Source organism: Hemicordylus capensis, chromosome 14, assembly GCF_027244095.1.
Source record: "Hemicordylus capensis ecotype Gifberg chromosome 14, rHemCap1.1.pri, whole genome shotgun sequence".
Lineage (NCBI taxonomy): Eukaryota > Metazoa > Chordata > Lepidosauria > Squamata > Cordylidae > Hemicordylus > Hemicordylus capensis.
Window position 1 is genome coordinate 19,014,428 of NC_069670.1, and position 25,074 is coordinate 19,039,501.

Genomic DNA, 25,074 nt, shown 5'->3' on the forward strand with positions numbered 1-25,074 from the left:
CTTTCTGCCCGCCTCTCTCAATTTCTTCTTCACATTTCTGAAACAGAAGTGGGGAGGCAAGTGGCTTGCCTCCCCCATCTCACTCCCCATTTCTGTTTCAGATATCTAGCATAGGGGGCACAGATGCGGCCCGCCCAAAATGCAATATGTCCGTTCTGTCTCCCCTCCTCAATTTTTCCTTTCAAGTGCTGCCACTGGTCACACCAGCATGGTGTAGTGGTTAGAGTGCTGGACTAGGTAGGACTGGGGAGACCTGAGTTCAAATCCCCCCATTCAGCCATTAGACTTGCTGGGTGACTCTGGGCCAGTCACTTCTCTCTCAGCCCAACCTACTTCACAGGGTTGTTGTGAGAAGAAACCTAAGTATGTAGTACATCGCTCTGGGCTCCTTGGAGGAAGAGTGGTTTATAAATGTAATAAATAATAATAAATACACCTTTCCTTTTCCTCCCCCAGGTCCCATCAAGCAGTCTTTCTTTCACACTTAGCATCTTTCTCTGCCCATTTTGCTCCAAAGCATCCTCCTTCCCCCACACCACCCCTGCTAGCCCGCCTCTCAGGGCTGCTGTAAGATGGGACCATCTTTGCATTCAAGCCTTCCTAGCTCCTAGAAGAAAGGGGGGGATAGGAAGGAAGGAATCAAAGAATGAATGAAATGTTATTACAATCCATCACCAGCTGTTCATATCCTAATAATAATACAATCATATTTATGTGTTTATTTATCTACTTCACATATTTCTATACTGCCCCAAATGTACGTCTCTGGGCACAAATACACTTTAAATACATGCAATGTTAGCTGCACCCCATTAAAAAAATGTTATCTGGATGACTCACAACACCACAACAGTAAAAACATCAAATTAAAAGACATAACATAAAACAAATTACCATGGAAAATAGAGAATACATTACAAAACATGTTTACAATTTTTGTTAACAGTTCTTAAAAGCCTGGGTGAACAGAGAGGTGTCTGAAACCTGGCGTCTAAAAGAACAAAGTGAGGATGCCAGGGGAGCCTCGCTGGGGAGGCTATTCCGTAGACTGGGTGCCACCACCAAAAAGAGATAGATATGAGATTGCCCATCTTTTATGAACACTTATTTGGGAAACAAAAGCTGAGAGGGCCTCTGAACATGGGCAGAGTGTGTTTCTGCATTGTCAAGAATGACAAAGGCGAACGTCTTCCTCTCTAGCTACTTAATTTGAAAAAGCACGGCATGCTTATTGCTCGGGTGAGGCCATAGCTCAATGGAAGCACCTTCTGTGCTTTGCGCACAGAAGGTCTCGGGTTCAATTTCTAGCAGCATCTCCAGATATGGCTGGGAAAGACCCTTGCCTGAAACCTTAGAGAGCTGCTGCCAGTCAGTGCAGACAGTCCTAAGCTAGGTGGACCAATGGTCTGACTCAGTATATGGCAGCTGCCTATGTTCCTATACTGAGCTGCCCATTGCCTAGAGGAGAGTCTGGATTTAGGGTCCTGAGCAACTCTGCAAGCCAATGGGAACAGGTAGCTCTGAAACACAAGCTGGACGTTTTTTTAGATTCCCCCTTCCCCAAGTATGTACTACAGTGGGATGAGTGAGGGGCTGGACATGGGCTTCAACACTCAACATAGACAAAAGGGAATAAACCCCACTGAACCAACTAGTGCAATGGTATTTTGGAGTAAAACTGTGCAGGACTGAAGAGCACACCGGCATTTTTTGCAATCTGGATAGTTAGGCAGGGAGAGAGCTGCAGTCTAATTGTGGGAAAGGAAAGATGATGGAAGAGAATGAAAATACTAAAAGTGTCGCCTGATATTTCTGTAACGGCTGATGGGGGTGATATTCATTTTTATGAATAGTAGGATCGCATTTTTAAAAAGTAAAATAGAAGCAGCAAACCTCAAAACAAAGGGAAGGGCAAAAAAGAGAGAGCGGATAATTTAGCTTTGTGTCCTCTGTTATCTAAATCGACCATTTTTAAGTAGCCGTTCTGGTCCTGTTGTGCACCCTGGAGATCAGATTGACAATATATTTTAACAGAGGAGGAGGAGGAAAATAAGCATAATCTTCTGCGGAGGGGGGTGGGGAGGGAATATAAAAAGGGATACCTACGTGCTTTGTTTAAAAAAATGTATACCATTGTTAGGGTAAAGTGACTACATCTGTGCAAGTCTTGTCAAGATGTGACAATCTGAATGGAGGACTGGGGAGAGGCGGATGGGAGAGTGATGGAAACATCTCATCGAAATGACACATCCCACAGAAACCGCTTGCCTGCACCAAGCTGCCTTGAACACACAAACGCACACACACACCCCAAATGAAGGAGACCCATCCCTGGGTCTTTGTGCCGAGACACTCCCTGCTTCTTGCCTGCCGGGAATCCTCTGCCTGCCCTGCACTGCAGAGGCCTTCTCTCCCCATCTTTGCCCCCCTGGAAACAGGCCAAGGTGGCCACACAAGGGAAGCAAGAATAGATCTCTCCCAGCCGACCTGAACATAGGAACATAGGAAACTGCCATATACTGAGTCAGACCCTTGGTCCATCTAGCTCAGTATTGTCTTCACAGACTGGCAGCGGCTTCTCCAAAGTTGCAGGCAGGAATCTCTCTCAGCCCTATCTTGGAGATGCTGCCAGGGAGGGAACTTGGAGCCTAGATGCTCTTCCCAGAGCGGCTTCATCCCCTGAGGGGAAAATCTTGCAGTGCTCACACATCAAGTCTCCCATTCATATGCAACCAGGGCAGACCCTGCTTAGCTATGGGGACAAGTCATGCTTGCTACCACCAGACCAGCTCTCATCTCCATCAGAAGACCTCCATCTCCTCTCCTGAAAAACCCACTCGGGGTGACTTGAGGCACAAAGCCCACCCCGGCCCGCTCCCCAAACCACAGAAAATCTTTCACTTTGGAGGCATACACTAGCGACAACCCCAGCAAGAAATCATGGCGAGTGCCCAGAAAATCCGCAGCGGGGCCGGGATTTGGAGCCAGTCTAGAAGGGCAAAGGGGCTTCCTAAGATCCACCTTGCTGGCTGAGGCCAGAGGTCCAGCATCCTGCTTCCCACAGTCAGGGGCGGCCCTTCCATGAGACGAGGTGAGCTGGCTGCCTCAGGCAGCAGAGGAGCTGGTTGCCAGATCCAAGCTAACCCGATCCGGGTGGCCTAATTTGCACGTTGTGCAAATTAGGTGGCAACCAATTTGCATTTTATTTATTTACTTACCTATTTGACAGATGTGTATACTTTCCCCTCCTTCTCTGCCCTCCCATGTGATTGGATCCAGAGGAAAATCTGGGCCATCCGGGCAGTGCATTGGAAATCTGTGTGAATCCGGGTGGAATTGAGCAGCTGGGTGGAGGAGCCAAAATCCGGGGGCTACCCTAATTTCCGGGGAACACGGCAACCCTAAGTGGGGCACTTGAAAGATGCCCTGCTGCCCCCCCACTTTAAAAATAAGGAAAGAGGGAGAAGAATGTGCACCTGAGGGGGGCGTGACCCACCACTGCCCAGATGCTCATGGAAAGCTTATTATCAAGGCAGAAGCAAGGAATATGAAGCAGGTCTTCCAGGTTGTAGGCAGGCATCTCTCCCAGCCCTACCTGGAGATGCTGCCAGGGAGTGAACCTGGGGCCTTCTGCATGCAAAGCCGATGCTCTACCACTGAGTTATGGCCCCTAGGAGGAAGATCTTACAGTGTGCACAAGTAGTCACCCCTCCCAATGCAAACCAGGACAGGCCCCACTTAGCAAAGGGGACCATTCATGCTCACCGCCACAAGACTGGCTCAAAACCGGCCCTCCTCCCCACCCCAGCAGGGCTTGCTGTGAGCCAGAGTTCACTAAACCTCAGCCCCAGAGGAGCGAAGGCCCATTCCTGGAACATGCCAAGCGGGGGCAAGCCAAACGGTGCCTCTGAGCATGGGCAGAGTGTCTCCTGGGACAGGGCTTTCCAGTCTGGCCGATTCCTAGTTGAGAAATTAACCACGCTGGAGACTAGAACCTCGTTCGTCTCCACAACAATATCGGTGTGTGGCTGTGTGTAAGTGTGGCTTTGCGGAGGGGGCAGAATCTCAGCTGCCACATGATGTTACTCGGCAGTCAATCTGCTATTTGTGATCTGTGGTGCAGGCTGGCTCCTTGGGGGGCCCCCGGAGCGAAGGAGGCCATGGCTCACAGGAGACCGCGGAGACACACGCACCGTGTCCACCAGCTCCATTTCTCTAAGTACCGCAGTCGGACAGAGCGGGTTGTAAATGAAGGCATCACCCACAATTGCCCATAAAAGCCCTGCCTGAAATGTCATTATTCATTCCCAACAGGGCCAGAAGGCCACTCATCTTCCTATAAATCCCCTCCGGGTTGCCTTTTAGGGAAAATTCATTTCTTTCTCTTTCTCCCCCACTCCCAAGTCACAGCAAAAAGAAAGAAAGAAAGAAAAACCTTCCAAAACCCAAAATTCCTTGTGTAGGGGTCAGGGCTTCCAAGGGTCAACGGGTGATTTATCGGGTCAGGAGAACCCGGGGCGGGGAAGGCATAGGATGGGGGCGGGCGGGGGGGCTGGGTGACCAGCATGTGTGTCTTCTCTCAAATGTCATTTTGTTTTACCCCTCAAGTACAACTTGTAAAGAGGATCGCTGGATGGGTTGGTTCAAAAATATGCGGTGTTGCTTTGTCGGGTGCGGGCAGGGGTTAAACAGGTGTGAAATCCCCAAATCTGCCCAGCGAGAACTTAATATTACCTGACAGGACTGCTGTGGTATGACAAACACTGTACAACAAGGCTTGTATTGGAGTGTTGTTGTTTTTTATTTCTGGTTTGACTGCATCTTTGTATCTTATTCTTGCATTTCTGGGCACAACCTTGAGTGCAAACAAGGCTGCATATAAATCTAAGGAGAAGAGAGCTGGTCTGGTGGTAGCAAGCATGCCTGGTCCCCTTAGCTAAGCAGGGTCCACCCTGGTTGCATATGAATGGGAGACTAGAAGTGTGAGCACTGGAAGAGATTCCCCTCTGGGAACTTGAGCAGAAGGTTCCAAGTCCCCTCCCTGGCAGCATCTCCAAGATAGGCTGAGAGAGATTCCTGAGTTCAAATCCCGGTTCAGCCATGACACTCTCTGGGTGACTCTGGGCCAGTCACGTCTCTCTCAGTTGGACCTACCTCACAGGGCTGTTGTGAAAATAAACAAAACCGTGTGCAGCACTCTGGGGTCCTTGGAGGAAGGGCGGGATAGAAATGTACAAATAAATGGGTAAATAAAAACAATGTGATCACTAATTAAAGAGCTGGTTTGCTCAGGAAGAGAGAGCTGGAGATATGGTCTTGTGGTAGAAAGTATGACTTGCCCCCTTTGCTAAGCAGGGTTCGCCTTGGATTGCATTTGAAAAGGAAACTCTGGGAAGAGCACCTGCCTGCTTGCATGCAGAAGGTTCCAAGTTCCCTCCCTGGCAGGATCTCCAAGATAGGGCTGAGAGAGATTCCTGCCTGCCACCGCGGAGAAGCCGCTGCCAGTCTGTGCAGGCAGTCTTGAGCCAGATGGACCAAGGGTCTGACTCAGTATATGGCAGCTGCCTATGTTCCTAGATTCCTAGGCAAGGCCATCATTTGATTTCCCTGCTGTAGGCGAGGCAGAAAGTATAGTGGGATCTACTGGCCAAGCTCTATATTTTGCAATGCATCCAGTGAGGGGTTTTGCAGCTCAATAGTTTTAACCAAAGCAACAGCAGAGGGACTGCTGCCCTGGACACCCTTCCTTGCCTGATCCAAGCTGACTTTCTCTGAGCCTCAGTATTTCTGGCTGTAAAATGGGGCTTGCTGCTTAAACTGAAATCACTCGCTGTTCCTTAAAACGGCAGGAGCGAGTGAGAATATGCCCTGCCTCTGGATGGACTTCTGCCAACTGCCTCTCTCTCAGCCCGTAAGGCTGCCTTTGACCAGGTCTCTGTGCAGCTCTGCTGGCTAGTTGGACACATTCGGATGCTGTGAACTGGTTGTACATCAGGGAGTATTTAAAAAAATGTACAGAAATCTATATATGCCGATTCGGGTGTGGACTGGGCCTTGTTGCATGTGTGCAAGGCACCAGATGAAGACACATTCTAGTTAACGTTTTGTGACTGGAGAGATTCGCCGGGCTCACAGGGCAGAGAGGCCCCTTTGTGGCTTGCTTGAATTTCATGAGCGGGGAGTAAGATCATCCCTCCCCAGTGAGGTTCGCCTGACTCCGTCAATTTGTTCTATTGGCTGCAAGGTAAAGACCTTTTTGTTCATGCGGGCCTTTTAAATCTTGATGTTTACGTTGATTTTGTATAGGGTTTTTCAATGGCTTTGTATTGCATTTTGTGTTTTCTTGCCCCCTCCCCTTTTGGTCTGCGATGATTTAATGTGTTGTGTGTTTTTATTTTGTGTGTTAATGTTGCGTGGTGAGCCGCCCAGTGAACAATTTCTTATGGGGCGTTTAACAAATAAAGTTTATTATTTTTTAGTAGTAGTAGTAGTATCTTCTATATCTTTATTTCTCCTAGGCGTACCCGTCGCTAGCCCCATGCATGGCAACTCTCGCGAGAACAGCTGTCTGGGAGATAGTGATGGGGACGGGGAGACAATGGCAATGGCGGTGGGCCGGCCACCGGGGACAGGGAGACGATGGAGGAGGCAGCGGGCCGGGCCGGGCACTGGGAACAGGAGGTGGCAGCAGGTTGGCCTGACTCCGCCGCCGGGAGGAGGAAGCAGGAGGAGGTGGCAGGCCGGCTTTTTGGCTGGCCCACGAACCAGAAAGTGCGGGTGGGGGGGAGAGGAAGCAGGCTGACCGGCCCTCCAGAAAGCGCGGAGGGGGGCAGAAGCAGGCAGGGGAGCGGCCAGTCGGCCAGAAAGCTGGGCATGCCAGCGTGGGGGGGGGGGGACGGCAGTGGGTGGGCCAGCCGGAGGCACAGATGCTCTGCGCATGGCCCAGCTAGGAGTAGTAGTTAGTATCAGTAGTAAATAAATAATAATAATAGTAATAATAAGAAGAAGAAACTATTCAACAGCAATGAAACAAAGCAGGCCTACAAGAATGAACAAGTCAATAATGAAACAGAAAAATGGAAAAAATAAGCCACTGCATGGTCAATATTTGCACAATATAACTGGAAAATCAGACATCACCAAAATCTGGCAATGGCTTAAGAATGGCAACTTGAAGAAAGAAACAGAGGGTTTAATCAGGGGCGGAGCCACCATTGGGCCAACGGGTTCAAAGAACCCGGGCCAGTGACCAATCAGGGGCCGCAAGAGGGGCCCCGACACGCCCCCCGCATCTGACGTCAGACGTGGGGGCGGTAGTTTAGCTCCCGAGTGGGGGCCGCGCGCCCCCTTCGGGAGCTAAACTAAGGCTGGCGCTGCGTTTGCAGCCCCTTCAGGAGCTAAGACTGGCGCTGCCTTCACAACGCAGCCCAGGAGCGGCTCTTCCCTGCAGGAAAGAGCTGCTCCTGGGCTGCGCTGCAAAAGCAGTGCCAGCCTTCGTCTAACTGCCGACCACGACCCCCCCCCGCATCTGGCGACAGATGCGGGGGCGGGGCTATCGGGGCGCCCACTGCGGCCACACACAGGCCGGATGTGGGCTGGCTACGCCCCTGGGTTTAATACTGGCTGCACAAGAACAAGCACTAAGAACAAATGCAATAAGAGCAGAAGTAGACAAGTCAACAACAAACAGCAAGTGCCGCCTTTGTAAAGAAGCAGATGAAACCGTGGACCACCTGATCAGCTGTTGTAAAAATATCGCACAGACTGACTACAAACAAAGGCATGACAAAGTAGCAGGGATGATACACTGGAACGTCTGCAAAAAATACAAGCTACCTGTAGCCAAGAATTGGTGGGACCATAAAATGGAAAAAGTTGAAGAAAATGAAGATGTAAAAATATTATGGGACTTCCGACTACAAACAGACAAACATCTGCCACACAATACACCAGATATAACTGTAGTTGAGAAGAAAGAAAAACAAGTCAAAATAATTGACATAGCAATACTAGGGGATAGCAGAATAGAAGAAAAAGAAATAGAAAAAATCACCAAATACGAAGATCTACAAATTGAAATTGAAAGGCTCTGGCAGAAAAAGATCAAAGTAATCCCAGTGGTCATTGGCGCCCTGGGTGCAGTTCCAAAAGACCTTGAAGAGCACCTCAACACCAGAGGGGCCACAGAAATCACCATCAGCCAACTACAAAAAGCAACTTTACTAGGAACAGCCTATATTCTGCGACGATATCTATCATAATAACAACGATATTGATAATAAAATCCAGCCATCCCAGGTCCTTGGGAAGGACTTGGTGTCTGGATAAAACAAACAAGTCAATAACACCTGTCTGACTGTGCAAACAAGAAATAATCGTTGTTGTTATCCCTCCAGTGGCTGCTGCTGGCATCTCCCTTGCGCTTGGTCTCAAATTGGGAGCCCTTAGGGGCAGGGGACTATTTGGGGCCCTTCTTCTGGTGCCCAGTGTCGGAATCAACCCTGCTGACTGGGCCAAGAGGCACCGTTCCAAGTAGGGGGTGGGGCTCTCTTGCCTTTATCTGTGGGAGAGCAACCGTCCCTGTCCAGCCCCAGCACCGCAGATCCCTCCCTGACAGAGAATCGCCTCTCCATTTTGGACCGTTCTCTTTGCTCCGTAACTAGCTTTTGAGAACTCGTTGGGTTGAAAGCTGTATATACATATTATTATTAAGACTATGAATACCAGAGATTGCGATTTCAGATCAGGGATTCCCCCTCATATGCCTGTAATAATGGGTGTTAATCACACTTACCAGGCGACTGCAAAGAATACTGAAGCCGCTTTGCATCAACCCTCTTGAAAAGCAGGAACTTCAGCTAAAAGGGGGGATTCCCTGCTGTCAACCTTGCCATTTCAGTGATGAGTCAAAAACTCCCAAGAGGTTTGCTGCAAACAAACTCTGGGATAGTGATATGAAGCACACTGAGAACTTAGGGGAAAGCAAGATACAAACACAATGCATGATCTGTATTTTCATGTGCAAAGGGGATGTTGTGGCAGCAGTGGTGGTGGTGAAGTCCCCTGGCAGTGATTGGCTGAGCTGCTCTTATGTCACAGAGGGGTCGGTGTCCTGGCAGTGATTGGCTGAGCTGCTCTTATGTCACAGAGAGGTCAATGTCCTGGCAGTGATTGGCTGAGCTGCTCTTATGTCACAGAGGGGTCAGGCAGGCAGAAGGTTCACTGGCTGCAGTTGGCTAGAATACCTACCCCAGAACCTACTGGGGGGGGGGGGCAAAGCAGACAGAAGAGCCTAGAGCAGAAGGGATCACAGATCTGGCCACACAAAGGCCACGGTGGTAAGGCCCCCTGGCAGTGAGTATTCAGCCCAGTGTCACAGAGAGGTCAGGGAGGCAGAAAGATCTAGGGAAGAAAGGATGGGAAACAGTAGCCTAGGAACGTTGAAGGCAGACATCTGAGGAGGCCAACGAAAGCTCAGGAAGGGGATTCTCCTGGGCCAAAAGGGATTAGGGGGTGGAATGAAGAGGGGATGTGAGAAGGGGCAGAGAGCGACAAGAGACCAGACGTGCCAACTTTCCCCTACTGAATGGAAGAGACCTGCCCAATCTTGGGACGGATTCCATAAAATATCACGGTCACTCTTCCCGCCCAGCTATTAATAGAGCCCCCTCCCCCTCCTCCCCCCGAAACTATCTGCCGGTTGCGCAGAGTGATGGATGGCAGTGGGCAACTTGCCCCGTGCTGTCCAAGGCCACCAGACGGCGGCCCCCAAGCCGGGCGGGGAGTGGAGGAGGCCAAGGGGTCCCCGGCTTTCCATCACCCATTCTTGGGAAGCCGAGGAACAGCCGCGGCTTGGCTCACCTCACGCCCTGTGCAGGGATGGATGACCACTGGCACGTCACAGGGCCGCCAGAGGGGGCCAGGGTGGCGTCAGCATCAGGCTGGAGAACGGGGCCTGGGCGGTAATTTACAGCTGGCGCTGACACCTGGAGTTCACACTTGGCTGAAGCCGAGGAGTGGAAGGAAAGGGATCCGGAGGCCCAAGGAAGGCTGTTTGTCAAAGGCAAAGCTAGAGCGGGCAGGCAGATCCGTCCAGGGAGTTCAGCTGTTCTGGGGGGAGAGTCAGTGCCCCTAAAGTGGGGGACATTTCTTTTCTGGGAGCTCAGTTCCTGGAGCCATAGCACCGTTTGAGTGTAGAGTTGCCTTGCTGGTCTGGTGGTAGCAAGCCTGACTTGTCCCCTTAGCTAAGCAGGGTCCACCCTGGTTGCATATGAATGGGAGACTAGAAGTGTGAGCACTGCAAGATATTCCGATGAAGCCGCTCTGGGAAGAGCATCTAGGTTCCAAGTTCCCTTCCTGGCAGCATCTCCAAGACAGGGCTGAGAGAGATTCCTGCCTGCAACCTTGGAGAAGCCGCTGCCAGTCTGGGTAGACCACACTGAGCTAGATGGACCATGGGTCTGACTCAGTATATGGTAGCTTCCGGTGTTCCTATGCCCCCAGAATTCTGGGTTTCACCCAGATTTTAAGCATCTCACCCAGATTGCCTTGCCCACCCAGATTTCCCCAGATTTCAGCTTTCTTTCTTTTTTTTAAAGCTAAGCTCCAGCCCTTGTAGAAGCAGAGTTACGGAGCAAAATGTGCCGCCCCCTCTTCTGCTCAGAAATTATTTGTGCGCCAAATTACATAATATGCAAATTAGGCACCTGGATTTGGAAAGCCAGAATAGGGCAACCCCATTGGAGTGAGACACCAGATCAAGTGGCACAGGGGGGAAATGCTTGGCTAACAAGCAGAAGGTTGCCGGTTTGAATCCCCACTGGTACTATATCAGGCAGCAGTGCCAGCGAGCTAGGAAGATGCTGAAAGGCATCATCTCACACTGTGAGGGAGGAGGCAATGGTCAACCCTCCCTGTATACTACCAAAGACAACCACAGGCCTCTGTGGGCGCCAAGAGTCGGAATCAACTTGACAGCACACTTTACCTTATCTGAGTGAGAGGGGAGCCACGGCCACAGTGCCCCTGTGCTACCAAAACCCACTTTGACATGGGCTCCAAACTGGTTTATTCTCCAGAACTTCTCTCCAGGGAACTGTCGCTCTGGGGAGGAGAGCTGGTTTTTTAATCTATTTATGGTTAAATTTATACACCGCCTTTCATTAAAAACAGTCACAAGGCGGTTTGGGGGTAGTGAGCAGGAATGGTCCCCTTTGCTAAGCAGGGCCTGCCTTGGTATGCTTGGGGGTGGGAGACTACCTGGGAGCACGGTCAGATCTTCCCTTTAGGGGACGGGGCTCGTAGTAGCTCAGCGGCGAAGCATCTGCTTTGCATGCAGACGCCAAGTTCAGGCTGGCAGCATCTCCAGGGAGGGCTGGTGAAGACTCCTGAGACCCAAACACAAGCCGGAGAGAAGGCATAGCACAGACGCCATCAATCCAGGAAGCAAGGGGGGGGGGAACGGCTCCTTCCAGTCACAGCGATACGTCAGCCTAAAAAACAAACCGAGGAGCCGGGTTCTCCGACACACGACCCTCCCATTTCCTTGTCCGGGAAGGAGTTAATTATTCGCGCAAAATTATGGCCAGGCCTGGCGTCATGCTGCCAGATTAATAAGTTCCTGTGCTGACCTTGTGTTCTTTTCGTGTCTCGGAGCCCACAAGAGAGCCTGGGGGAGGTCTTTCGCCCCTTCCCCCTCCGTATTGTTTTGGAGCATCCTTCTCTGACCCCCCTCCCCTCATTTCTGTGTTCCTGCAAGAGGGGTCCCGGAAGGTTAGCCCAACTGGGAGCTGAGGTCTGAGAAAGTGGATCCAGAGCGGAGCTCCGAGACTGGCTGTTAGCTTTGATAGCGGACCCGGAGTTTCTGCAAAAAGGAGGGCATCAGGGTGAATCCTAGAAGCTAGGAGGCTGGTTCACATGATCGTTAACATCAGGGTAGGAGGAACATCAGGGTAGGAGGCAGCCACCCAGATTTGCATGATTGTCAGAACTCACAGATGATGATGATGATGATGATGATGATGATGATGATGATGATGATGATGATAGGAACATAGGCAGCTGCCATATACTGAGTCAGACCATGGGTGCATCTAGCTCAGTATTGCCTACACAGACTGGCAGCGGCTTCTCCAAGGTTGCAGGCAGGAGAGACTCTCAGCCCTATCTTGGAGACACCGCCAGGGAGGGAGCTTGGAATATTATGCATGCAAGCATACCGATGATCTTCCCAGAGCAGCCCCATCCCCTAAGGGGATTATCTTCCAGTGCTCACACATGTTGTCTCCCATCCAAATGCAAACCAGGGCAGACCCTGCTCAGCGAAGGGGACAATTCATGCTTGCTGCCACAGCTGGGAAATGACTTGCCTAGCAAGCCAGAGGTTGCCGGTTCAAATCCCCATGGGTGCTTCCCAGACAATGGGAAACACTTATATCGGGCAGCAATGCTATAGGAAGATGCTGAAAGGCATCACCTCATACTGCATGGGAAAGGGCAATGGTCAACCCCTCCTGTATTCTACCAAAGAGAACCACAGGGCTCTGTGGGCGCCAGGAGTCGACACGACACCGCATCGACTCGACAGCACACTCTACCACCAGACCAGCTCTCTTCTCCTGATGATCTGGTTCCCTCTCCGGAAAGGGCTCGCCGTTTAAAAAGAAACAGGTCAATGGATCAGTGGTCTGACTGACTCGATATAAGGCAGTTGCTTAGGTCCCTGTAGGTCCCCCTGCTTCTACAAGTGCCTACATCCCTCTCTTCTCTTTGGCTTTGCTTTCCAGATTCTACCCCCAGCAAGCTCAGCACCCCTTTCCCAGAAGCCACCTGTAGGGTCATGAGCGTCCAAAGGAAACATCAGACCCGCTCCGTTCTGATCACGTTGGTGAGTGGATCCGTTACATTTCCATCTGGTATCCAGAGACGCCATTCACTTGCGAGAGGAGGAGAGAGGGGGAAAGTGGGAGGGGGGGTTCGCCTTCCTGGCCATCGCACCCCCGGGCCTAGAAGCCAAATGCGTAGATCTGTCGAGGGGAGGGGAAATTCTGCCTTCTCGTGTCCTGTCTGTCAGTTCCATCCTTGAGATCTGACGATTCATCATTCTCATCCTTGAGATCTGACGCCCTAAGTTGGATCTGAAGCTCAGTTCTGCCCAAGCGCCTGCCAAGACAGAAAGAGGCTTGAACCAGTATCTGATGCTACTAAAAATGAAAAAAAGAGAGAGATGTATTTTATTCTTCAAGAGAGTGTGTGTGTGGCAGGGGTGATGGTGGATAACTGGCAGATCCCTCCACCGTATTTTAAGACGGGGGTTTCTTGGCAATGCTGTAACAAGACAGAGGTCAAGGGGAGCAGGGGAACGGCATCTTCCCTGGAACTTCCCGCTGACCCCTTTGTGTTTTGCGCCCCCCCCCGGGTGACCCCCATGAGACCACCCGGAACAGGTGAGGCCAAAGGCATGCCAGAATCGATTTGAAATGTTGACTCGGCTGATAGAAGCGGAGATGTCCAGGGACAGGTGTGGGGCGGGGTGGTCCCTGCTCAGAGCCTGGGAAAGTTCTCCTTTTCAGCCCTCTCCAGGGCTCACTCTCCCAAAGAGGATTCTCCCGTGAGCCACCCAGGAACACAGGGTGGCTGGAGTTTTACTGCATTTCTCTGAATCCAAGTTCTTTGGTTTAGAAACCGGGGGGGGGGGGTCGTCTTAAATTCAGAGCCCTGTTCTGTGCGGGTACCTGAATTTCTTAAGTGCTCTCCTTCAATTCAGAGACGCCTTCTATTTGGGTCCCTCTAGATATGAGATTGCCCATCTTTTATGAACACTTATTTGGGAAGCCAAAGCTGAGAGGGCCTCTGAACATGGGCAGAGTGTGCTTTGAAAAGAATGACAACGGTGAACGTCTTCCTCTCTGGCTAGACTTAATCTGAAAAAGCCTGGCATGCGTATGGCTTGGGTGAGGCCATAATGGCAGAGCATCTGCTTTGCCCACAGAAGGTCTCGGGTTCAATTTCTGGCAGCATCTCCAGATATAGCTGGGAAAGACCCTTGCCTGAAACCTTGGAGAGCTGTTGCCAGTCAGAGCAGACAATCCTGAGCTAGGCGGACCAATGGTCTGACTCAGTATATGGCAGCTGCTTATGTTCCTATACTGAGCTGCCCACTGCCTAGAGGAGAGTCTGGATTTAGGGTCCTGAGCAGCTCTGCAAGCCAATGGGAACAGGTAGCTCTGGAACCCAGGGAGCTCTGAGACATTTCTCTGAATCCAAGTTCTTTGGCTTAGAAATCGGGGGATCATCTTCAATCCAGAGCTTTGTTCTTTCAGGTACCTGAATTTCTTAAGAGGTCTTCTTAAATTCAGAGTTGCCTTCTATTCGGGTCCCTCTAGATAACTGAATACAGAATCTGTCTTTGCAAACGTGTACCCATGGAAAGGGGCACTGCTCTCTCTAAATTTTTCCATCTGTGTGCGAATGCGAAATTTATTTTATTCTGGGCGGCAGTATCAAGGCAGTGTTCACGCACGTGCATATAGAGTGGGGCCTTCCTGATTCAACCTGAGCGGGATCTGCAGAGAGGAGAGCTGGTCTTGTGAAAGCAAACATGACTTGTCCCCCTAGCTAAGCAGGGTCCACCCTGGTTGCATTTGAATGGGAGACTAGAAGTCTGAGCACCGTAAGATATTCCCCTTAAGGGATGGAGCCGCTCTGGGAAGAGCAGAAGGTTTCAAGTTCCCTCCCTGGCAGCATCTCCAAGACAGGGCTGAGAGAGATTCCTGCCTGCAGCCTTGGAGAAGCTGCTGCCAGTCTGGGTAGACAACACTGAGCTAGATAGGCCAATGGTCTGACTCAGTATACGGCAGCTTCCTATGTTCCTATGCCATTTAAAAACTTGTGGGTGCACACGCCTTAGAGGGAACCCTGGATGGGACACAACTCCTGTGTCATGAGTCTAGGGAGCGTGTGTCAAGTACCTCCCCTCTGTGAAATGTTGGAGCACCCAGATTACCCACTACAACCGTGGTAAAATGCTTCAGCTTGGCAGGATTGAATTGAAAACAATCCCCAGAATCAAATTTCCCTACAACGGGAAAATACAGCTACGTTTTTTTGCAACGGACAGACAACGCTATAGCACTAAATCGCAGCGATAAAATCCGAAACGGGGCATCCGAAACGTGAATGGCACCCTGCTGACAGCGTAGGGACTGCGTTGTCACAACCCAGGAAGGACGGAAGCACACTTGGCAGATGCGTCGTGACACCGTTGTAGGGTCTAATCTGGAAAGCAACTTTGAGAATTCAACCCAGGAAGCAGGGGGTGGTTCCTAGTTCAGTGGAAAAGCACCTTCTTTGCATGCAAAAGGTCCCAGATTCAATCCCTGGCAGCATCTCCAGGTAGGGCTGGGAAAGATTCCTGACTGCAACCTTGGAGAGCTGCTGCCAGTCAGTGTAGGCAATACTGAGCAAGATGGACGAAGGGTCTGACTCCGTATACAGCAGCTAAGTGAAACGGAGACTGAGTTTTCAAGGTCCCGTCTCTCTTTTAAATCGGCGTTTTGTGGGGTGGGGGTGGGGGGGAGGCATTCCTAGCCCTGTTTGGGGCTGAAAGGGGAAACGACAGCCCAAGCTGCAGTCAGCCTCCCTGGGGCAACTGGAACGCAAGTTCTGCTGGAATGTGGAGAAAGCATGACCGAACGTGTCAGGCAGAGGGCAAGGGAGGTTGCAACCTTTGCCGAGGAACAGAGGCGAGCGAGAGGGGACAAGGGAGCTTCTTGTTTTGAAATCGAAAAACAAGGAAATAGCTCTTCTGCAGAGGAGGGTGGCGGGGGGGGCAGCTAGGATCATGTGGCAAGCGGGGGGGGATCAGCTAAGCCATAAGACATGCCGATGTTTAGGGGCGTCCCCCTGTCACTCAGGCGAGTTGGGCGAGCCTTTTGGGTGGAGCCAACCTGCTGTAAAGTCCCAGCATCAAGTCGATCGACTGGTCCAGACGGTTCCGAGTTCGGGTGCCACCAGATCAGCCATCCGAGGCACTTGGCTCAACCGGGCCCACCTAGCCCAGTATTCTGTTTCCAACAGGGGACAGCCAGGTGCCACGGAACCACGCAGGGTGTGAAAGTCTCTTGACTGCCCTCCATGTGCTGCCAAAGGTGTTTGGAGATAGACTGCCTCAGTTCTGGGAGGTTCCATTCCGCAACCCACACTTGCTGAGCAATATTTCAGAGAAGCCCCATGGCTTTGCTCGACATTTACCCCGCAGAATGAAGCCAGCTGCGAATAACTCCCTGGAGAGGCAGGGACAGGGGAGGCAAGAGCAAGCTCTTCTTCAGGGGGTGCCTGACCTTCCTCAGGGGCTCAGAGACAGACCTGTAGCCAGGGGCTAGGATGGGCTTGCTCCCCCTAATATTTCCCTTTTCCCTCAATATACCGTATTTCCCTGAATCCAAAACCAATTTTTCCCAATGTGTTTTGCTGTTGTCTTAAATCCAGAGTCCTGTTCCTTTTTGGTCAATACAGGTGTAACCCGTATTTAACTTCTATTTTTAATTAATTGATTGATTGATTGATTGATTGATTTGATTTGTATACCGCCCTTCCAAAATGGCTCGGGGCGGTTTTAAGTGGGTCACCTTCTATTCAGTTAAATACGGGCATTGTGTATTCACGAGATTGTGACCGAATGGAAAGCTTGACTAAGGTGGCAAAACCTGGTCCTCCGACTTTTGTGTGTGGTGGCTGCCCTACACTTTCAGCCTGGCTATGGGCCTGCCCCCGCTCCTTTGATCAAACCCCCATTCAGCCCTGAAACTCACTGGCTGACTCTGGGTCCCGTTTCTCTCAGCTTAACCTACCTCACAGGCTTGTTGTGAGGATAAACATAAGCATGAGCTCCTTGGCAGAAGAGCGGGATAGAAATGTAAAATCAAAACAACAATTAAAATAATCAAAATCAAAATCATTAAAATCGAAATAATCAAAATCAAAACCAAAACCAAAATCAAAATCATTAAAATCAAAATCAATCATAAAAAATCAAAATCAAAATCAAAATCATTAAAATCAAAATAATCAAAACCAAAACCAAAATCAAAATAATCAAAATCAAAACCAAAACCAAAATCATTAAAATCAAAATCAAAATCAAAATCATCAAAATCAAAATCATCAAAATCAAAATCAAAATAATTAAAATTAAAATCAAAATCAAAATAATAATTAATTAGCCAGCAGCAGCACGGTCCTGGGGAGGGTGGGTTCGTTTCCCCCTCCCTCCCTCCCTCCCGCTCTGACCCACTGCACAGTAAAGCAGAGCTGGTCAGGAGTCAGGACTAAGCCGGCTGGAGCTGCAAGTCTGAAAAATGTGGGGAGGGGAGTGAGCGGGCCTGACCTGACTCTTCCTTGCCAGTTGTTTAACTACTTAATGAACATTTGCCGTGGGCCCGGCCTTTCTGCATCGGCCACCCTGTGACCCTCGGCGCAGAGCAAACACTACCGTCATTCAAGGGAAAAAGAATTTTCTAAGTCCCCAGCTCTCGGGGTCAAGGGTGACCCCAGCCACTTTGATACATTCTGGCAGGCGATATAATTTTGGAGAACACCCTGTTAGCAGCGGCATGACCCACCGCGACCCCCGGCCTCTCCCCCCCCCACCCACCCCCCGCAGATCTCCTCCCCTCCTTTGGTGGGAAGGCTCCCACTCTGGGGTCAAAAAGTGGTCAAAGAGATTCCAGAAACAGACCTCCTCCCAGGGAGGAAACGAGAAAACACGAAAACCCGGTTGAATTTCGGCCTGCCCCACATTTTAACTTTCGGGGAGGGAGGGGAAAGCAGCCTCTTTAACACAGCATTCACTTTTGAAAGGACGCCACAGAGATGTGGTTGTCTTTAACAGCAGCAGCATTGCAAGCTCCCGGGAACGTTTTTTCCACAGAGAGGCACAGAAGGAGGAATGCTCCCCTGTTGGATTTCTGCCTGCCACACCGCTCTTAAAAGGGAACAAGTGCCCACTCAAGAGAAAGGCAGGAAGTAGACAAGTAGATCAAGTCGATCAAGCACGTTTGCAGACCAAAGAGCTTCAGGACAGCTTGATCTCTTCAGCTCCGAACCCACCTTCAACCTTGGAATGCATGGAGTCAGGCCCGTACTTACCCCAATAGAAGATGACCCTGAATTTAAGGCGCCCCCCCTTTAAAATATGGGTTAAAGATCAGTTGAGGAACATAGGATGCTGTCATATACTGAGTCAGACCATTGGTCCATCCAGCTCAGTATTGTCTTCACAGACTGGCAGCGACTTCTCCAAGGTTGCAGGCAGGAATCTCTCTCAGCCCGATCTTGGAGATGCTGCCAGGGAGAGAACTTGAAACCTTCTGCTACACTTATACTATTGTATACTGCTATACAACTTCCAGGTTGTCAAGAGACACTCCACAACCGTCAGAACTCCCCTGTGGTCCTAGGACATCTCTGCATCCCCATCACAGCAGCAGTACTTTGACCTCTGGGTCCCAGATCACCCCATTCTGTACCCCCAGGACATTACAAGGCACTCTGCCCCCTTCCTACCTGAAGGGATGTCCGTGGGCAGATCATAGGAACACAGGAAGCTGCCATATACTGAGTCAGACTATAGGTCCATCTCGCTCAGTATTGTCTACACAGGCTGGCAGCGGCTTCTCCTCCCTCCTTGGTGTTGAAAACACGCCCGCATCAACAAGACTCAGGTGTGAGCCAAAGAGAAGGCGTATATCAAGAATCTTCGATGAAAGTTTACTGCAGGAAGCAGAGTGCTGAATTAGATGGAGCTTGGGTCCGATGCAGCAGGGTTTTCCCGATGCTTATCCGACCCAATGGTTCGGGACGGAGCCTGAATGGACAGAGGCAGTCTATCTCTGAATAGCAGGTGCTGTGGAGGCAAAACTGTGAAAGACAGGTGTTGTCTTTGTGTACCGCTTGTTGGTGCCCCCCAAATCCGGGGCGGCTCTTCCATGAGGGGAGATGAGGTGGTCAGCTCAGATTACTAAGGGTGGCTCAGGTGCAGAGAGATCTTGAACTGCTGATGCTGGAAAGATCTGACTGGTCACGGTTGGAAACCGAATGCCGGGAGTAGGTGGCGGTTGGATCCAGCAGGGGTCTCCTTAACAGTTAAGAATGGAGCCTCCAGGTTCAGAGGCTATCTACCTCTGAATACCAGTTGCTGTAGAATAACAAGGGGGAGAAAAGCTGCTGAGCTAGTAAAGCCCTTCTGATGTTCGTATATAGAACGGAAACCAATAGATCTAGGGCAGGGCTGCTCAGCTTCGGCCCTCCTGCAGATGTTGGCCTACAACTCCCATAATCCTTAGGCTGTTGGCTATTGTGGCTGGGAATTATGGGAGTTGAGTCCAAAAACCGCTGGGGGGAGGCCTAAGTTGAGCAGGCCTGGTCTAGGGGAAGGGAGCTGGTCTGGTGGTAGCAGGCATGGCATGTCCACTTTGCTAAGCAGGGTCCACCCTAGTTTGCATTTGAATGGGAGGCTACATGTGTGAGTGCTGCTGTAAAATATTCCCCTTAGGGAATAGGGCCGCTCTGGGAAGAGCACCTAGGTGCCAAGTTTCCTCCCTGGCAGCATCTCCAAGATAGGGCTGAGAGAGATTCCTGCCTGCATCCTTGGAGAAGCCGCTACCAGCCTGTGTAGACAATACTGAGTTAGATGGACCAAGGGTCTGGCTCAGTATATGGCAGCTTCCGATGTTCCTAAACCGATGTTCTGGCTCAGTATATGGCAGCTTCCGATGTTCCGATGTTCCACGGGGCAGTTATACCGTGAGGAGTCCCTGGTCAGCAATCTGAGGTGTAATGACAAGGAGCTTTGTACCAGCCACCCCCTTCTTTTCCTCTGGTCCCCACCTAAGGTGGGGGGGGCGTCTTCTCCCACCGCCCCCAAAGGGCAAGGCGCCCTCTCCACCTTCCCAGAAGTCCTGCCCTGCCAAGCGCCCTGAGTTTTTAAATGCAACACATAATTACAGGCGATTAACGGCTTTGGCTGGGGGCGAGGGGAGCATTCTTGGAGGGACGGCTGCCTGTCGGTCTTAGCCAAAGGGGTCCCTGCTCCTTTGAAGCGGGGCGGCAGCAGCGGCGGGGGGCGGGGGGGGTGATGCTTCAGCCAGGTGCAGCCGGCCAGAATGTTTCCTCTGCAAAAATGGTCTCTCCACCCCCACCCCACACACAGGGGGCTCCCAGGAACCCGGAGTTCAATGAGCCACATGTCGGGCGGAATCTTGCTGATCCAACCAGAATTTTAATGGCTTGCCCAGCTGTCATAGGAACATCGGAAGCTGCCATATACTGAGTCAGACCCTTGGTCCATCTAGCTCAGGATTGTCTACCCAGACTGGCAGCGGCTTCTCCAAGGTTACAGGTAAGAAACTTTCCCACATGCTGCCAGGAAGGGAACTTGAAACCTAGATGCTCTTCCCAGAGCGGCCCCATCCCCGGAGGGGAATATCTCCCAGTGCTCACATTCAAATTCTCCCATTCAAATTCTCCCATTCTCCCAGTCTCCCATTCAAATGCAAACCAGGGTGGCCCCTGCTTAGCCATTCATTCCATTCATGTTTGCTACCCCAAGACCAGCTCTCCTCTGTCAGAACTGAGGGACACAAAGCTAAAGGCAAATTATGCCACTCTTGCTGTTAGTGTGTTGGATTAGGACTGAGGAGTCCCAAGTTCAAATCTCCATTCAACCATTGAACTCACTGCGTGACTCTGGGCCAGTCACTTTTTTTCCAGCCTGGCCTACCTGACTGGGTTGTTGTGAGGATTAACATAAGCATGTAGTCCGCTCTGGGCTTCTTGGAGGAAGAGTATAAATGTAAAAAATAAAAATAAATGAATATTCCATTTCCACCCCTGTTGCATGAGGGGATGGTGGCTGTATTCTCAGCACTTCTGAGCATGTGCAGAGTTGTTTTTCTCATCCAACCGGACCCATCCCACAACTGCAAGGGAGTAAAAGGGACTTCCCCATATCAGCACTATCCAAAGGAACATTTGGTTCTTCCCTTGAGCATAAGCAGAGTGCCTTTCTTGGACTGTTCCATAATCCCAAACTCTCCCCCCAACCCCAGGACTAGTATTACGGGGGTGTGTGTGATTTATTCATGATAGCTGTCGAGTAGCTTATGAATATATATCTAATTAATTGACCAGTCATTATTATAACTGAGACAGGCAAAGGGATACCAGATCCCACAGCTTTCACACGAGGGAACTTCAGATCCCCAGTTATGGAGAGCAAAAGTATTGTCATACAGCCCCGTCATTGTGCATGAACAAGCAAGAGACCCGTGGCACCTTAAAGACGATCAGATGTATGATTGAGTATGCTTCCATTGACTGGAGTTTACTTATTCAATGCACACCAATGCAGAGTTTCCTAAGCAAAGAGAGGGGTCCCTGCCCCGAGGAGCTTACTATACCTACCTTGCAACAATGCTTGGTTTGCTCTCATGTGGGTCTTAAATCTGTACCGCCGGCTGAGCCTCAATTAATCTGATGCTTCTTACAAAACAAAACACAAAACAAACAAACACAAAACACTTCGGTGCCTTTGTATAGCAAGAAAGCGTCGACCTTTTTGCTGTGGTGGGGCACACGCTCACGCAAGGACACATATACAGGCGGCAAGCCTGCCACCCAGTGGGCAGATGTGTGGGCTGCAGCCTGCTTCCAAACGCGAGGGAACTTCAATTGCAGAATCCACCAAAGGACTACAGTTCCCAGAGCTGAAAGAGCGTGGCGAGAAAGCGGAAGGATTGACAGAGCGTGCCGCGAGGCCTCCTGGGAGATGTAGTGCTGCTGGCTAGACTGACACAGGCGCAGGGAACTACATTTCCTAGAATCCACGTCGAGGAAAAGGAAAGAGGCGAGGTCAGCTCTGGAGGATCTTCTGCAGTAAGGACAGGTGGGGTGTGTTTGGGGGGCGCGCGGGGGGCAGGTTGTGCGGGGGGGGGAGCAGGCTGGAGGTCCCTCCCCCAACCCATTGCATGCTTGCTAGGATCAAGACAGCTTTTCCTTTTGCATGCAAACTGGTGACGCACTTTCCCCGTTTGCTTTGTGCGCCCATAGATCATTGCACCGCGGTGTGGGCAAAAAGCCTTTCCAGCCTGTGTGCTTGTGCAAGCCCACTAACCCCGCTTCCCTTCCCCCCGCTCTTGGCCTCCACGGAGGCAAGATTTTGCTTTGCCCCAGTTCCCAGCCTCTGATGCAGGGTTTCTTCCATAAGCAGCTGCCAGTCAGTCAGACCCTTGGGCCATCTAGCTCAGTATTGTCTACCCAGAGTGGCAGCAGCAGGTTCCCCAAGGTTGCAGGCAGGAATCTTTCTCAGCCGGGCTCTGCCTTGGAGATGTCAGGGAGGGAACTTGGAACCTTCTGCATGCAAATACTCTTCCCAGAGTGGCTCCATCCTCTAAGGGAAATATCTTCCAGTGCTCACACATGTAGTCTCCCATTCAAATGCAACCAGGATGGATCCTGCTTAGCAAAGGGGGCAATTCATGCTTGCTGCCACAAGACCAGCTCTCCTCTTCCTCCTCATTCTTGGGTCCCCAGATTTTATTGGACTACAACTCCCATCCTCCCCAGCCAAGGCCTCTGTGGCTGGGGATGATGGGAGTTGTAGTCCAGCAACTTCTGGGGACCCAAGGTGAAGAAACCCTGCTCTGATGAAATCCCAGGCTTTCATCTCTGAAGGGAAAGAAACTGCTGGCAAGGGCACGCCCCCCTACCCTGCCCTGGAAACCTACCTTCAAATTCTTATGGATGTTGATGCAGTGGGGCAGAGGAGGGCCCTTTGGGATTACCCAAAACTCGTGAGATTAGCTGCAAAGATATTAGAACCCTATCCACTTTGCAGGGCTGGGCTCAGTATTGCCGACACTGACTGGCAGCAGCTCTCCAACGTTTCAGACAGGCGCCTTTCCCAGGCCTGCCTGGAGATGCTGCCATACAGAGCAGATGCTCTGTCTTTGAGCTACAACCCCATCCCCACTTTATTTGGGAGGAGGAGAGAAAGCAGTTTCTCCACCGTCGGCAAGGAGAGCTGGTCTTTTGCTACCAAGCATGAATTGTCCCCTTTGCAAAGCAGTGCCTGCTGTGGTTTGCATTTAGATGGGTGATGGCATGTGAGCATTGTAAGAGATTTCCTGTAGGAGATAGGGGCGTAGCTCAGTGGAAAAGCACCTTCATGCTTGCATGCAGAAGGTCCCAGGTTCAGTCCTTGGCAGCGTCTCCAGGTAGGGCTGAGAGACACTCCTGCCTGCAACCTTGGAGAAGCTGCTGCCAGTCAGAGTAGACGATACTGAACTAGACGAGCTGAGGCACTGACTCGGTATATGGCAGCTTCCGTAGCATGCGTAATTGTTTAAACGTCTGGCATGTCCCCCATGACCCGCCTTAGTCAACTGAGAACATCCAAGGCCCTCTCTGCTCAGTGAGTCACTGAGTGACCTTGGCCCGGCCCCTCTCGTCCTCGGCCCTCATCTCCCCTCCCAAGGTGGAAATTCAGATAACCTGAGATCACGCACACCCCGCCCCGAGCAGGAGACCTGTGCAGTGAACCCATACCTTCTGCGTTGCAGCCCGATCCGCTGAATCTCCGATGCTCTCCTCCGGCCGGCTGCTGCTTCGCCGCGCGTTCCGTTGGCCGTCCCTGACCGCGGGGCTCTCGGCACCGGCCGGCCCTGCCATGGAGAAGCCGGTGGAGGCGTCCATCCGGGCCAAGCTGGAGAAGGCCTTGCAGCCGGCCCACTTGGAGGTCATCAACGACAGCCACATGCACGCCGTGCCCCGGGGCTCCGAGACCCATTTCCGGGTGGTGGTGGCCAGCCCTCGGTTCGAGGGCCTCTCCCTCATCCACCGCCACCGGCTGGTCAACGACATCTTGCAGGACGAGCTCGCCGGCCCGGTCCACGCACTCTCCATCCAGGCCAGGACCCCGCAGCAGTGGGAGAAGAGCGCCCACGTTGACCAGAGCCCCAGCTGCCTGGGAGGATCCAAGCACGACCCACACATGGCGAGCAAAGTGGGGGGGACGAGATAAATGTCAGCCTGGCCAGGAGCCATTGGGGGGTCCCTCCCAAGCCCATTTGCAAGATGTCCTTCCCATTCAGCTGCTGCCCCAGAATGCCACACCGACCAGTGTGCTTTGCATTCTAAGAAGTGATCCATGCCTCTCTAGGAATTTTCGTCGGTGCATTCCAAGAAGTGATCCATGCCTCTCTAGGAATTTTCATCAGTGCCTGGGCTTTGCTTCCGCTTGCCAGAGTGCGGGCTGGGATTCTCTTTTCTAAAAGCTGGGCTCTGTTGGAGCCACGTTCCGTTTCCTCCTTGCCCGTTCTGCAAGCGCGGTTGTGGGGGAGAAACGTGGATGTCCTCAGAGCCACGGTTTGTCTCTTTGGCTGTAACTGATTAAATCTCTCGGGCTCCGCTTCTGGTTTGTCGGCTTCGTTTGTGGGCCGGGGTGGCAGGGCAGGTCACGATATGGCGATCTCGTTTCCTAATGGCCTTAACTCTGCCCACACATTTAAAAGTGGGGAAAGTAGAAAGCAGAAGCTCTACCACTGAGTTTCAGCCCCATCCATAGGGGATCATCGGGGTCTCGGCTGCGGCTTGGTCTCGGAGAGGACCTCCTTGGGGTCCAAGCTCAGGTACATAGCCTTATAACAAGTCAGACTAGCTCGGTATTGTCTACACTGACTGGCAGCAGCTCTCTGAGGTTAGAGGCAGGCGTCTTGCCCAGCCCTACCTGGAGATGCTGCCGAGGATTAAACCTGGGAGTTGCTGTTTTGGTTTTGGTTTTTGGGGTTTTTTAAATCATTTTTTATATCCCACTCTTCTCCAAGGAGCCCAGAGCGGTGTACTACATCCTTAAGTTTCTCCTCACAACAACCCTGTGAAGTAGGCTAGGCTGAGAGAGAAGTGACTGGCCCAGAGTCACCCAGCAAGTCTCATGGCTGAATGAGGATTTGAACTCGGGTCTCCCCGCTCCTAGTCCAGCACTCTAACCACTATACCTTGCTGGCTCTTCTGCATCGG

The 25,074-nt window shown here is 51.4% G+C and overlaps 2 protein-coding genes across 4 annotated transcripts in view; both read left to right on the forward strand.

The window, feature by feature from the left end:
- The window catches only part of LOC128337152 (heat shock 70 kDa protein II-like), a 179,017-nt gene that overhangs the window by 132,180 nt on the left and 21,763 nt on the right, over nt 1-25,074 (forward strand). The window contains exon 4 of one of the 2 annotated variants that reach the window (XR_008312194.1): nt 12,786-12,886. The exons of the other annotated variant lie outside the window; for it this stretch is intronic. The gene's annotated coding sequence lies outside the window, so the exon portion shown is untranslated. The remainder of the gene's footprint in view (nt 1-12,785; nt 12,887-25,074) is intronic. 2 annotated transcript variants of the gene reach the window in all.
- On the forward strand, nt 21,779-24,467 carry BOLA1 (bolA family member 1). 2 transcript variants are annotated; one of them, XM_053277868.1, is made up of 2 exons: nt 21,779-21,933; nt 23,619-24,467. In XM_053277868.1, the coding sequence occupies exon 2, from the start codon at nt 23,639-23,641 to the stop codon at nt 24,077-24,079; it is 441 nt and encodes a 146-aa protein (XP_053133843.1). In that variant the 5' UTR covers nt 21,779-21,933; nt 23,619-23,638; the 3' UTR covers nt 24,080-24,467. The 2 variants fall into 2 exon arrangements, with proteins under 2 accessions (XP_053133843.1, XP_053133842.1); XM_053277867.1 differs by having other exon boundaries at nt 21,785-21,943.